At 47.8% G+C, this 15176-nt stretch overlaps 1 protein-coding gene across 1 annotated transcript in view; it reads left to right on the forward strand.

Moving 5' to 3' along the window:
- The first annotated feature begins 297 nt into the window (after positions 1-297).
- Positions 298-15176, forward strand: part of PRKCH (protein kinase C eta) — a 115060-nt gene continuing 100181 nt past the window's right edge. The window contains exon 1 of the mRNA XM_028740062.2: positions 298-1600. Within this exon, the coding sequence (XP_028595895.1) occupies positions 1253-1600 (348 nt within the window). The 5' untranslated portion in view covers positions 298-1252. The remainder of the gene's footprint in view (positions 1601-15176) is intronic.

A 15176-nucleotide genomic window follows, 5' to 3' on the forward strand; every position in this document is an offset into this window, starting at 1 on the left:
TCTTTTCCGGCTGCTCCTGTCCTCTGAGACAAGAAGTTAATTTTGCTGGGGGATGTGAAGAAGAAGAAGAAGAAGAAGAAGAAGAAGAAGAAGAAGAAGAAGAAGAAGAAGAAGAAGAAGAAGAAGAAGTGGATATTCCAGCTGTGGCTCCTCCTCCGAGAAAGAGGGAGGGAGCGAAGTTGCCAACAGAGATTCAAATAAGTGGCTTTGGAGACACACCTTCCTGGAGGAATCTGAAGGTGCAGGAATTGGCCGAAGACCTTTCCCAGCAAAGGAGCCAGGAGGGGGCGAGAAAGAGAGCTCTTTGCACTATGGGGTTTGGAGAGTGTGTGCTTGCGATAAAATGACAGCTGTAGTTCTGAAGAACAGGTTAGAGCTACACACAGCAGCAGCCGCCACCGCCGGGACAAGTCCTTGCAAGGCTAGCTGGAAGCCCCACCCCTTGGCCTTCCCTTCTCGTGGGCTAGTCACATCTCTCAGGTGTTTCCCTTGCTCAATAACCACTTGCGCTGGGTTGTTCTCTCTGTGTGTCTCTCAGGAGGAGGAGGAGAAGCTCTTCTCAAACCACCCAGGCAGGAGAAGGAAGCAAGCAAATCCTGAGCAGAGAGAGAGGAAGATTCTGCCGAACTGAAAGCCTGCTCTCTCTTATCTGTGGATTTGTGGCTTGTGGTTTGGGTGAGCGGCTCAGGAAAAGGGGAGAAAGAGAGGTTTACCCCCCCTCTCACTCTGCTGCAGTTTCTTCCTGAACTAAAGGGAGGGGGGAGAAACTGAAGCGGTTTGTCTGTGAGAACCAAGAACAGCTAAGGGTGTTCGGTGGCTGATGTGCACATAGCCGGGAGCGCTGGGGTGTTTGGCACCAGACGGCAGGGCTCTGGAAAGCTGCTTCGCTTCTCTCTCTCTCTCTCTCTCTCTCTCTCTCTCTCTCTCTCTCTGTGTGTGTGTGTGTGTTTCCATGCTCTGTTATCTCCCAAACGAGGTAAAGGAATTAGCTCCTCTCCGCTGTGAAGAAGAGAAGTGATTCAGCAACTTGGTTCGTCTCCTTCCTTCCTGGAAAGGGAAGGCAGGGGGGCAAAGGGCTGGGTTTGGGTCGGTGCCCTCGACAGCATGGCCCAGAGACCAGGAGCTGCCACCACAGGCTGCCCTGTCCCCTGAGGACTGCCAAGCTACTCTCCTGGCTACCACAGGCTCAGTAGGACAGCACCTTACTTCTCCGAAGAGGACGCATCCCTCTGATTCCCCCCCGTCCGGAGCCATGAAGTTCAACGGCTACATGAAGGTGCGCATCGGGGAGGCCGTGGGGCTGCAGCCCACCCGCTGGTCCCTCAGGCACACGCTCTTCAAGAAGGGGCAGCAGCTCCTGGACCCCTACATCACGCTGAGCGTGGACCAGGTGAGGGTGGGTCAGACCAGCACCAAGCAGAAGACCAACACGCCGACCTACAATGAGGAGTTCTGCGCCCCGGTCAACGACGGGCGGCAGCTGGAGCTGGCCGTCTTCCACGGCACCCCCATTGGCTACGATGACTTTGTGGCCAATTGCACCGTGTACTTCCATGACCTCCTGCACGGCACCGGGTCCTCGGACAGCTTCGAAGGCTGGGTGAGTCACTGAGCTTCTCCTGGGGCTGTTTGGCTTCTAAGGGAGCTTGGCACCTGTGCCCATTTGTGATGTGATGTGTGATGTTGTCTACCAGGGCTGGGGCAACCTGTGGCCCTCCAGATGTGGCAGGACTACTAAAACTCCCCTTCTCCCTGGTCATTGGCCGTGCTGGCTAGGGATAATGGAAACTGGAGCTAGAAACATCTGGAGAGCCAGAGGTTTCCCTATGCACATGTGTATGCTCAAGGACTCTCTTCCCTGCATTGGGTTATTTGATGATTTGGGGGGTGGAATCAAGGCTTTTTCAGGCGTGTGTGTGCGCAAAAAACCTAGTTACCACGGTAGCTTGAAGCCTAACACCTGGGAATTTAAAAGAACAAATGAATTATCTTGCTGGGCCTGACCAAAGATCTCCCTCGGCCATCATACAATGATGGACCTTGCTATTGATTATTACATTTCTTACCCAACCTTCACCATGAGGTTCCAGGAATCATAGAATTGGAAGGGACCCTGAGGGCCAGCTAGTCCAACCCCCTGCAATGCAGGAATCTCAGCTGAAGCATCCATGACAGGTGGCCACCCAACTTCTCCTCGAAAACCCCCAAGGAAGGAGAGTCCCCCACCTCCCTAGGGAGTTCGTTCCACTGCTGAACAGCTCTTACAGCCATAAAGTTTTTTCTGATGTTCAGTCGGAATCTCCTTCCTTGTAACTTGAAGCCATTGGCTGAAGTCCTACCCTCCAGAGCTTGAGAAAACAAGCTTGGTATTCGGACGATGGGCATCTACCAGGGAATGTCCGTATCTCAGTGGTAGAGCGTTTGCTGTGCATGCAAAAATTCCCACGTTCAATTCCAGCATCTCCACGTCAGGCTGGGAAAGGTTCCTGCTTGAAGCCCTGGAGATTGAGATGGACCATTGGCCTGAGATGGCCTGAGGCAGCTTCCTGTGTTATTCTGTCCTCTGACCATGTGGCATTTGGAGGTTCATCCTCTTTGAGCCTGCAAGTACCATCCATACTAACTTACAAAGCCCCATACAGTGTAGCTTTTGAACCAGTGGAGGTCCCTATGAGTCCCAATGAGCAGCAGCCTCCACTAGTTAGTGTACTGGGCTATGCCAATGAGTTTTTCCTTTGGATAACACCATCTTTGGCTGTGGTCTGCAACATGAGAGGCGGCCTTCTCAGTGGTGGCACCCCAGCTTTAGAACTCCCTACCCTCTGTGACCTGGCAGAGCAGATCCTGTGGCACCTGCTCTTTTAAGTCTTGGGCACCTGTCTTCCAGTAACATCTGATGCCAGTATTGTCGTTGTTAGATGAGCTGCTGCAGATTTTAGCACCTGCGTTGCGAATTTGAGAGTGTTTGAGTTGTAACCTGCTCTGAAATTGCTGTGCAACGAAGAGCACGTAGGAAATGTTTCAAATACATGAATCAATAGCACCTTTCGCCATCCTCACCAAAATGAAGGCAGAACCCTGTTGCCCCAGGACTTTTGTCTGTTTTTTCCAAAGCCATCTCACCTAATGGCTATCGCTGCACCTTGTGACAAGGCGTTCCATCACTTAATTATGTGTTTTCAGAAATCCTTCCTTTGCTCCTTAACCAATCCCAGCGTCTGGTGTTTTTCGGGTGCACCTGGTATCTGACATTTCACCCAGCCCTGCTCTGCTGCTGGTGCTCAAAATACCCCAAGGTGGTGCCTACCATTCTTGTAATATATATATTTTTTTCTGGGTAAGCCAATGTTTATTTCTCCAGGAAAGAGATGCGTCTGATTGCTTCTCAACAGGATCCGCAGCCTTCTTTTTGAATAAAGTCGCATCCAAGTCTATGAGCTACATATTAATGAAAAGAAATTGGAAGAGAAATGAATCAGATGAATGGGTTTTTCAATCAGAATTCCATTTTCATTGAAATCCCTGCATTTTAATGGCTAAAACAAATGGGGCGCATTTGATGGGGGGTGGGAAGGGAGGGAGGGAGGGAGAAGAGAAAACAGTAAGTTTGAGAGTCACCGAAGCACAATTCAACACGGGTTTATTCAGCAGTAAATCTATGGGATCTTGCTGCTAGGTAGGTAAGTGTGTGTGGAGTCGCAGCCTTAAAACTTTTCAGAATGATTAGCTGGGTCCTGTGAGTGGCCAGGCATGATCTATTTTATCTTTTATCCTGTGCAGTTCAAAATATTTCATGTTTGCAAAAGGTGGAAGATTTGCTGCGCGAATGTGACATTTTTTTTTAGCCAACTATCTTGCACATCTAATGAGAAGGCTAGAGAGAGTGTTTACACCTTGCAGTCATTCAGGCACCGACAAGAAATGTGTGCCTATTGATTTCCTGCATCAGAAGACATGGGGGTATTTGGAAATTTCTCAGGAAAGATGCCAGCTATTGAAAATCATACACTTCAAATGTATTGGCCGGGGGGGGGGGCGGACCTCTAAGCTGGCGATCCCCGTTGCCACACGGGGTGAAGGCACGTTGAACACGTAGACAGCCCTTCTCCTACAGAATTATTAAAGGTACAAGTTCCTTGTACCCCCTTTCATCCGGTTGCTGTAGTGCTGAATGTGTCAGGCAAACACACGCTCAAAGAAGCAGGCCTCAGCTACCTTGTCAGAGCTTCCTTGTTGGAGATTTGCCGCTGCCTTTAAATCAGACTCGCTTAGTGGTGGATAAGCCTATTAATTCCATTTCATTGTTTCCCCCAAATCTTATGTTCAGTTTGCATCAGCTTGTGATTTGAAAACCCTTGCAGAAATTCACTAGTGTGAATTTGTGTGCATTCCTCCTAAGGAAGACATTTTGTGTGTGCATTTTTGCCTGATGTAAATATTTTTTTTGCCAGCAATTTCCCTTAACAATGCACTTTTGCATGTTGCTTTCCATGAACATATGCATTTTTATTTTTTTTAAATCTACCCTTTCCCCACATATATATGGTATTGAAGGCTTGGTTTTTTTGGAAAACCACATTGCAAAATTCAGAGGAAGTTTGAAATGTACCTGCGTTTCGGTTTGTTTTGGGAAGCGTTAATTCAGAACTAGGTTTGCATTGAAATGAGAGCTGGGCAGACTTGTCCCTTATCTCAAGGGGGAATCTGGGGGACCCCCCCCAAAAAATCTCATTGGACCCTCTACACCCATCAGCTCCTGCCAATGTAGCTGGCAGTCAGAGATGATGGGAGTTGTGCTCCAACAATAGCTGGAGGTCTACAGGTTCCCCATTCCATAGATAGAGTTGGAAGGGACCGCGAGGGTCATCTAGTCCAACCCTCTGCAGTGCAGGAATCGCAGTGAGAGAATTCCTTGCCCTGGTTTTCTTATAATCTCCCAAGTCTTCTGCCAGGGCTGACTCCTTCATCCTCTTCCTCCATCATTTCCACTGGCACTTAAACATCCCTTGCTTGCAGGCAGCTCCACTGATGACGGAAGACAAACCGATACCTCCTCCTTTGCGATGTTAGTTATTTGCTGCATTTCATAGCTTATTTCGCAGGCCTTTGGACTGTGCCCGTGCAACAGAAACTAACAAGGCTATGTGTTCCCTGCTGAATTCTTCAATTGACCACTGAGCCTACAGGGAAGGCGGCTGAGATATTCCTGAGGAGGCTGGACCACACAGCAGTCCTCCCCGCATCCAATAATAGACAATACAGCAGAATGCCATTGACCCGATTCAGAGATAAGGGATAAACTATGGCTTCACCACTGTTCCTGAGGCTTTCAGGCGGCTGCTGAGACTCTTCCCTGTGTCCAAACAGTCCTCTCCTAGCAAACAAGCAACGGGAGTGAGAAGGAGTCAGCTTTGAACGTTCTTTCGTTGCAGGGGGTTGGATTTGGAAAGCGATTGGGCTGGATCCGACCCCTGGGTCTTAGTTTGCCTACCCGTGGATTAGACATTCTCCTGGAAGACGGATTTACTGAAGGCTCAATTGGCTTCTAAATTGTCTTCTCAATCCGGCCTGCAGACAGTCCATGAATCAGCGTGTTTTTACATGAGTAGAATGTGTCCTTTTATTTAAAATGCACCTCTGGGTTATTTGTGGGGCCTGCCTGGTGTTTTTACATGAGTAGAATGTGTCTTTTATTTAAAATGCATCTCTGGGTTATTTGTGGGGCATAGGAATTCATTCATATCCCCCCCCCAAATATAGTCCGACCCCCCACAAGGTCTGAGAGGCAGTGGACCAGCCCCCTGCTGAAAAAGTTTAGAGACCCCTGCTCTTCACCATGAAACTAAATTGGATCTTCACGTTCAAAGGTGAAGTATCAGGCACTTGTGGATGACAACAGGGTGGCTGTAACCGTCCTTCCTGCCCTGTGAGCTGCCAAAGCATTCTGGCTATCTATCACTGGAAACAGTACACTGGGCTTGGTGGAATTGGTGTGATCTAGCCAGGCAGTGCATTGTGCTCATACTTGTAGATTCTTTCTGAACCTTTGTCCTTAAAGGAAATGTCACTATGGGTCCTGCACAGAAAGGGAAGAGTGAGCCATTAAATAATAGCTTTCGAACACAGACGGATGCCAATAACTTTCAAACACAGACAGGCTGCTTTAAGAGCTGCGTTATGAAATTTAGAACACTGTGAAATTCTGAAGGATGACTGTCCTTCAGCTCACATCTTGTTTTGGGGAAGTGTGAGTTTGTTAGGTTCACCTTTAAATGCGAACTTAATCAAATTTCTCCTGTACTCAGATGAATATTGCGAGGATAGAACGCTATGCCTTGATCAAGCCTTTGAAAAGGAGGCTAATGTTCAGCGGCTTCCTCTTTTCATGGCAGTCCTGCAGGCCAGGGAGATAGGAACACATTTATTGAGTTGTTTCAGGGTGGTTAGTCCTGGGGTTTTGCCTCCCGTGGATCTGCCTTAGCTGCTTCAGGGGAGGAGAGCCTGTGGTTTTTGTTAGGCCATCTGAAGTCCCACTTGTGATCTTGCGTCTTGTGGCAGGTATTAGACAAAGGTAAACAAAACTCTTGGCCTCCCTCTGAGCCTCTGTGTCCATTAGGCAATGTGGGTGGAGTTTGTTTGAACATATTCATTTCAGCTTAACAAATGAGGTTTTGCCCACACATGACCCATAGAGAGAGCCACGCTCCATGGGGAGATGTCGATCGGCTGGTTCTGTAGCAAGAATGGGATCTTAAGAGGAACGGCTTTCGTTCTTAATGTTGCATCACGGACCGAGTTCGGTGGTTTCATTTCTGATCTTTTTCTTGTGTGGGTGGGATTCAATCACATGCAGGCAAATTCGGGTCGCCCAACTAGAGCAAATTTGGTACTGAGGCAGGACAAACCCGTTCTCTTCCCCACCTACCCGCTGAACTTTTTTGCAGTAAGGTTCATGACGGGGAAGCACGCTGGAAAGTGTGGGGTGGAAATTTATCGAGGCGACATTGTATATAACCTCTCTGCAACCAAATCAAGGTCAACGCACGATAATCATGTTGCCTGGAAGCAATCCAAGTCTCACTGGTATTCTTATTCTGGCAGTGTTGCAGCACTGCAGCTTCCAGATTGGCCCTTGCATGGAGGAGCTCAGTGTGCATATATTGGCACATGCGTGACATCGCTTCACATGGCAGTTGGGTATGTGCCTGACATGGGGCATAGCGAGTGCATGTGCATCACTAGGGTCAGGGACAGGTTTGTTGTTGTTTAGTCGTTTAGTCGTGTCTGACTCTTCGTGACCCCCTGGACCAGAGCACGCCAGGCACTCCTGTCTTCCGCTGCCTCCCGCAGTTTGGTCAGACTCATGCTGGTAGCTTCGAGAACACTGTCCAGCCATCTCGTCCTCTGTCGCCCCTTCTCCTTGTGCCCTCCATCTTTCCCAGCATCAGGGTCTTTTCTCATGAGGTGGCCAAAGTATTGGAGCCTCAGCTTCAGGATCTCTCCTTCCAGTGAGTACTCAGGGCTGATTTCCTTCAGAATGGATAGGTTTAATCTTCTTGCAGTCCATGGGACTCTCAAGAGTCTCCTCCAGCACCATAATTCAAAAGCATCAATTCTTCGGCAATCAGCCTTCTTTATGGTCCAGCTCTCACTTCCATACATCACTACTGGGAAAACCATAGCTTTTACTATACGGACCTTTGTTGGGAAGGTGATGTCTCTACTTTTAAAAATGCTGTCTAGGTTTGCCATCGCCTTTCTCCCAAGGAGCAGGCGTCTTTGAATTTCGTGGCTGCTGTCACCATCTGCAGTGATCACGGAGCCCAAGAAGGTAAAATCTCTCCCTGCCTCCATTTCTTCCCCTTCTATTTGCCAGGAGGTGAGCTCCTCATATTCCCATTCTTGACTTCAGCTCTTCTCATTTCCCCATTTGCAAATATGCACATGCGTGTGTCCTCACGAAAATTCGCCAGCATTTCAGTGTGAATTTGCCTTAACCAGGGACGGAAACCCCTGCTTGTTTTGCTCGTCAATTCCTGCCAAATCTCCACCAAACCCCACTCCCCAAAGCCCCCTGGCAGGGCCATAGCCAGAAGGACATGTGTTGGGGATGCAGAAGGTGCCATATTCAGGCCCTGGCATCTTCAGGTGGGGCCTGAAATGTCTCCTGTTTGAAATATTGCAGAGCCACTACCCATCATTGCAAACAAGGCTGAGCCAGGTAGACATTACAGTACAGTACCAATATTTTCGAGTCACTTCCCAAAACTATTTGCAATAGAATAACATATATAAAACAGTTGCATATATAAAACCTTGAAAACAGCTGCTTTATCTAGCTGGCTCGTTATTTATCTGTCATCTGTCTTTCTATGTATATGGAGACTGATGTTATAACTGGCTAGACTTTATCCATGTAATAGTAAAATCCTCTAATTTTACAATTTGGATATGTTAAAGAATCTGTACCAATAGAAGCCATTAACGCAACATCTCTTAACTGCTGCTGTAATTATTATTTGTCAAAATTGTAGGCAGGGGGATGGGGATACCATCCACAAGAGAATGGATGTCTTAAATCTGGGGCATAGTATGCATGGTTGAGCTTACATATATAGTAAGAACCAGAGAGGGTAGACAAGAAGATGATGTTTTTATCGAGAGATTAACTACAATTAATCCAGAATGCGGCAGCTAGACGGGTGACTGGGAGTAGCTGCTGAGACCATATAACATTGGTCCTGAAAGACCTATATTGGCTCCTAGTACATTTCCAATCACAGTTCAAAGTGTTGGTGCTGACCTTTAAAGCCCTAAATGGCCTCGGTCCAGTATACCTGAAGGAGTGTCTCCACCCCCATCGTTCTGCCTGGACGCTGAGGTCCAGCGCCGAGGGCCTTCTGGCGGTTCCCTCATTGCGAGAAGTGAGGTTGCAGAGAATCGGGCAGAGGGCCTTCTCGGTAGTGGTGCCCGCCCTGTGGAACGTCCTCCCATCAGATGTCAAGTTAATAAACAACTACAGTATCTGACTTTTAGAAGACATCTGAAGACAGCCCTGTTTAGGGAAGTTTTTAATGTTTGATGTTTTATTGTGTTTTTAATATCCTGTTGGAAGCCATCCGGAGTGGCTGGGGAGGCCTGGCCAGAGGGGCATGATATAAGTAATAAATTGTTGTTGTTGTTGTTTACCAGATTAATAAGATACAGAGTAATGTAAACCCATTTGCCTTTCTTGGAACCTTGTGATATGATTTTATTGTGTTTGCTTTTGGTGTGGAAATCTGTCCCTACATGTTTAGCGCCAGATATCCCTTTCTACTTTTCTTCCATTTGCCCTATGATGCTATATTCCGTTATGTTATAAATAAATATAAGCAAAAAAAGTTAAGAAACTGTTGCATATATAAAAACAGTTGCATATATATATATATATATATATATATATATATATATAAACAAATTTGAGAACAATTATAAATATAAAAAAAAAGTTTTAAGCATGTGCCTAAAACCAATTCAAATCCAGTACAGACTCCAGCTGAGATAATGATTTTCAAAGGCTCCTTAGAAGATGAACGCCTTTAAGCAGCACCAAAAAGAGCAGGTGCCTGGCTGATTTGCAGTGGCAGGGAGTTCCAAAGGGTGCCACATTAAAGCTCCAGTTCTGACACTATGAGGAACATAGTTCTGCATAAGCTGGTATTTGCAGCATACGCAGATCGATGCAGCGATCGATTAGGAATGTAGGGGATGAGGTGATCTCTTAGATATCTTTGTCTCTAGCTGTCTTCATACACCAATAGCAGCACTTTAAACCTAGCCTGGTAGCTAATTGACAGCCGATGGCCTGGCTGTATAAAGCAAGTTCCTTCTACTTTGGGCTTGCTTGAGGCCTTGGCAGGTCCGTGACTCATGCAGAAATGCAGGGAGTGGGCTCTTCTGAGGAACAGGTAGTTCTGATGTTGCACATGCCTTTTATTTGTTGCCCCCCCCCCCCCCCGAAAGAAGCAGGAGATGTTGCATCAAGCCTGGCTCTCCCTGGGAAGGGCTCCATCGTCTCCAGTCACCTGTCCTCTCCCAGATACAACCCACTGGAAATTCCACGAGGCAAACCACAAGGACTTAATCAGTCTCTCAAGCCTTCGACCCAGATCCTCTGCTTTCTTTCCAAAACAAAACCAAAGCAGCAGTAGGGAAGCAGACATCTGTAATAAGGACTCCGCGGCTGCTGTAATTACATCGCAACCTCTTGCCTTGGTGCCAGAGGGGCATGTCAGATTAGCACAGCTGTTTTGACATATTTTGGCAGAGGTTTTCGTGTGCGGCAGGTGCAGAGCAAAGTGTGCTTGGGCTGCGTTGCACGCTTAAAAAAAATATTGTTTGGTTTTTCAGATTAGAATTTTACAGTCACATATCCAACATACAACATTAAAACAAGATTCCACGGAATCTCTTGGCCTCCCCTCCTTGCCTTTGTGGGTCCTATTGTTAATCATTTCCTCCTGCAACTTTTATGATGATCCAATTTTTTTACCTCTCCACTGTGTCCAAAATGCACCATTAAACTACAAGTGATATTCCAACCCTACTAACGATTTTAACTCTTTACAACGGTTTTTAAGATAAGTTATAAATTTCCCCCATTCCTTATTGAAATTTTGGTCTTCCTGATTTCTGATTCTTCTGGTCATTTTTGACATTTCTGCACAATCTGTCAGTTTGATCTGCCATTCTTCTCTGGCAGGGACTTTATCTTCTTGTGCACTTTAAATTTTGACGCGAGCTTCTGAGATTGGGATTTGAGTAGCGGCGGTCAGAAAAGCCTCTCCTTGCAGCCGATCTCCTGTGCTTCACCCGATCTTTCATGCTAGTCAGCCACCCAGGCTCAAGATGCTGCGAAAGAGAAAATGGTGTCCTGCCTCCTCTTTGTCGGACGTCCTCCTGTCACACCCCACAGACACTGCCTGAAGTTACTGGAGGTGGCCTGGGTGCAATGAAGTTTGAAGGAGGAGGAGGAGGAGGAGGAGTTTGGACTTGATATCCCACCTTTCACTCCCCTTGTTGTTGTTGTTTAGTCGTTTAGTCATGTCCGACTCTTCGTGACCCCATGGACCAGAGCACGCCTGGCACTCCTGTCTTCCACTGCCTCCCGCAGTTTGGTCAAACTCATGCTGGTAGCTTCGAGAACACTGTCCAACCATCTTGTCCTCTGTCGTCCCCTTCTCCTTGTGCCCTCCATCTTTCCCAACATCAGGGTCTTTTCCAGGGAGTCTTCTCTTCTCATGAGGTGGCCAAAGAACTGGAGCCTCAGCTTCAGGATCTGTCCTTCCAGTGAGCACTCAGGGCTGATTTCCTTCAGAATGGAGAGGTTGGATCTTCTTGCAGTCCATGGGACTCTCAAGAGTCTCCTCCAGCACCACAATTCAAAAGCATCAATTCTTCGGCGATCAGCTTTCTCAAAACGGCTAACAATCTCCTTTCCCTTCCTTCCCCACAACAAACACTATGTGAGGTGAGTGGGGCTGAGAGACTTCAGAGAAGTGTGACTGGCCCAAGGTCATCCAGCAGCTGCATGTGAAGGAGCAGGGAAGCGAACCCGGTTCACCAGATTAAGAGTCCACTTCTCTTAACCACTACACAACTGCTGGCTCTGGACATGCTATCCCTCCTGCCTGTCTCCAGCCTGCCACCTGAGGCGGCCTCCTGACTAATCCTCATGGGCCTGGCAGTCACCTGAGTTGTCCTTAGGAGCCATCGCTCTCTCTCATGCACCTAATCTTTCCCAGCAGTTGGGAGAGGGCAGAATTCGAATGGTTAGCTACGTGGAGCAGTCTGCACACAGGCCAGAGCAGGGTCCAATGTTTGCCCAGGACAAAGCACGAGACCTTCTGGGAATGCAACATTCCGTGCCTTCGGGCTGGGCGATATATTGATAATATTGTCCGAAACCAGTTTGAAGTCCATAATTTTTGACCTGGCCACATGATGCATGTGTGTCTGTGTGCTATGCAGAAATCACAATGTGGGGGAAACCGCGAAGCCAGCCGATGCCTCCACAGAGCTCCATCCTTATTTCAAACATTGTGATATACCAGTATATCGCGATGCTTAACTGGTGATCTATCACGAAGTTGAAAACCAGATATTGCACAGCCCTGCTGTTCTAAGCAATGAAGCCAAACAGATAGGCAGTTAATGGCTAAATCCTCGCTTGGTCACCAAAGGCTTCCCTCTCCTCTGGCCTCTGGCTTATCCCTCACCACTGGATCGCATCCCTTATACATCTCCTGGGATAGCTTAGTCAGGAAAGCATGGGAATCTCAGTTTAAGGGTTCTGGGTTCGAGTCCCACATTGGACAAAAATATTCCTGCATTGCAATGGGTTGGACTAGGTCACTCTCGTGGTCACCTCTACAATTCTGTCATTCTTCTGCTTCCCCTCTGCGAGTCACGATGCAGCTGCCAAGGCCTCTTCGGCCTGATTTTTCCGAGTGGGAACAGCAACAGAGTCCTTGGAAGAGCCTCGTCTTTATGAATTCTGCTTGCTCTCACCTTCTCCTGCCAGTGTGGTGTAGTGGTTAAGAGCGGTGGACTCGTAATCTGGTGAACCAGGTTCGCGTCTCCGCTCCTCCACATGCAGCTGCTGGGTGACCTTGGGCCAGTCACACTTCTCTGAAGTCTCTCAGCCCCACTCACCTCACAGAGTGTTTGTTGTGGGGGAGGAAGGGAAAGGAGAATGTTAGCCGCTCTGAGACTCCCTTAGAGTAGTGATAAAGCGGGATATCAAATCCAAACTCTTCTTCTCTTCTTCTTCTCTTTGATAAGCTAGTCTTCTTCGTGCAGGGAATTCTCCCAGCCCACTAGTGCAGAGCAGCATTCAGTCATGTGAACAGCCCCCAGTCTGACACCATTTCATGTCCAGACACTATTTCATGTTGTTGTTGTTGTTCCCCACCCATCTGACTGTAAACCAGGTGTCAAAAAATTTAAAAAGGGTAGTCAGGTGTCCTCCTTTACAGAGGCCGCTCCTCTATTTGAAGCAGATGCCTGCAGAATGCAGGATTGAAATCTCCCCTCGTGAGTTCAATCCTGCTGGGTGCTTCTTCGCCAGTGTGCTCTCTGCCCTCACCACAGAAGGTACAGGCTGCGGGGGCAACCCAACCTATCAGGCACGTGACACCATTATTGTTTATTTATTTATATTTATATACCACCTTTATCTTCCAAGGAGCTGAAGGTGGTGTACATGGTTTTCTCCTCCTCCCCATTTCACCCTCACAACAACCCTGTGAGGTAGTTTAGGCTAACAGATGGGGACTGACTACAAGCCCACCCAGTGAGCTTCATGGCTGAGTGGGGTTTCGAACCCTGGTCTCCTGGGTCCTAGTCCAACACTCTAACCACTTGACCACACTGTTGCTAGATGGTGTTTTCATGGTGTTTTGTTTTTTTAAGAAACCGGTGTTGAAAAGTGGGGCATTTAGAAGTCAGTAGATGGTGAAGGAGCCATTTGGGGTTGTTTCACTGACTTCGTGCTTCTGAATCTGGCACCTCAGAGTGCTCAGCAACTGTTTTCCACAGGAACTGAGCTCCGCACAGCAAAGCGCCCCTGTGGCCCGTTGAGAAACCCACACTGCAGACGCGTGTGGGTGTTTCTCGCGCCTCACAAGCTTCTGAGATCTTTCCATTTCTCGGCTCTTAATTTTTCCGGTCGGTCATTAGCTTCTTGCACTATTTACCACACAGCTATTTATAGCGGAGGCAGCTTTGTGCGGTGCTTCAGTCAGCTGCGCTCGAGAGCAATCTCCGGCAGAAAGAAAGTGCGTGGTGAGGGGGGAGGAAGTCACTTGGAACGGATGAGGCCTAAACCTGGACAGCGCCTTCTCCAAGGGCTGGATTCTTCCCACTCTGGCCCCTATGTGTGGAGGCGGGCATGTGTATTTATTTTTATTATGATTAAATTTATTAAATTTATACAACTGCCCTTCATCAAGAGATCATAGGGCATTTCACAGAGCAAAATACAAGATAAAGCACAAGTAAATGATTGAACCAAAACAAGAACCCCACCTCTGACATTGACAGACATTTGTGTGGGGGCACAAAGTTGGAACTGTGGAACTCCCTGCCACAGGAGTCAGTGATGGGCCCCTAACTTTGTTGTTGTTGTTTAGTCATTTAGTCGTGTCCGACTCTTTGTGACCCCATGGACCAGAGCACGCCAGGCACTCCTGTCTTCCACTGCCTCCCACAGTTTGGTCGAACTCATGCTGGTAGCTTCGAGAACACTGTCCAACCATCTCGTCCTCTGTCGTCCCCTTCTCCTTGTGCCCTCCATCTTTCCCAACACCAGGGTCTTTTCCAGGGAGTCTTCTCTTCTCATGAGGTGGCCAAAGTATTGGAGCCTCAGCGACACGATCTGTCCTTCCAGTGAGCACTCAGGGCTGATTTCCTTCAGAATGGATAGGTTTGTTCTTCTTGCAGTCCATGGGACTCTCCAGAGTCTCCTCCAGCACCATAATTCAAGAGCATCAATTCTTCGGCGATCAGCCTTCTTTATGGTCCAGCTCTCACTTCCATACATCACTGCTGGGAAAACCATAGCTTTAACTATACGGACCTTTGTTGGCAAGGTGATGTCTCTGCTTTTTAAGGTGCTGTCTAGGTTTGTCATTGCCCCTAACTTAGATGGCTTCAAAGTAGAATTGGGTCAAATCATGGAGGAGAATGCTATCGACAGCTGCTATTATTTATTGCATTTCTATTCCATCTACCCCTCAATGAGATCAAAGTGGTGTACGTGGTTCTCCCCTTCCTCATTTAATTCTGACAAAAGCCTGTGAGGTAGGTTAGACTGAGTGGAAGTGGCTGGCCCAGGGTACCCAGCGAACTCCATGGAAGAGTGGAGAATTTAATCCTGATCTACTGTGCATCCATGGTCAAAGGCAAATAATGTATGTGCCTTGAGATGTCTTAATATTGTGTTGTCCGTCCAGGCCTGGCTCAAGAAATATTACCGCACGAGGCAAAGGAAATAGCTCTTCTATGTATAAAAGCTCAGCTGGTCTGACAACTGGAACTTCAAGACTGGTGACAGGATGGGATATTTCCACCTCAGGTGGAAGACATCGCTCAGTATCTTTAAGGCTGCCCCTTATATAGACACCCAAGAGATC

Source organism: Podarcis muralis, chromosome 1 (genome assembly GCF_964188315.1).
Source record: "Podarcis muralis chromosome 1, rPodMur119.hap1.1, whole genome shotgun sequence".
NCBI classification, from domain to species: Eukaryota; Metazoa; Chordata; class Lepidosauria; order Squamata; family Lacertidae; genus Podarcis; species Podarcis muralis.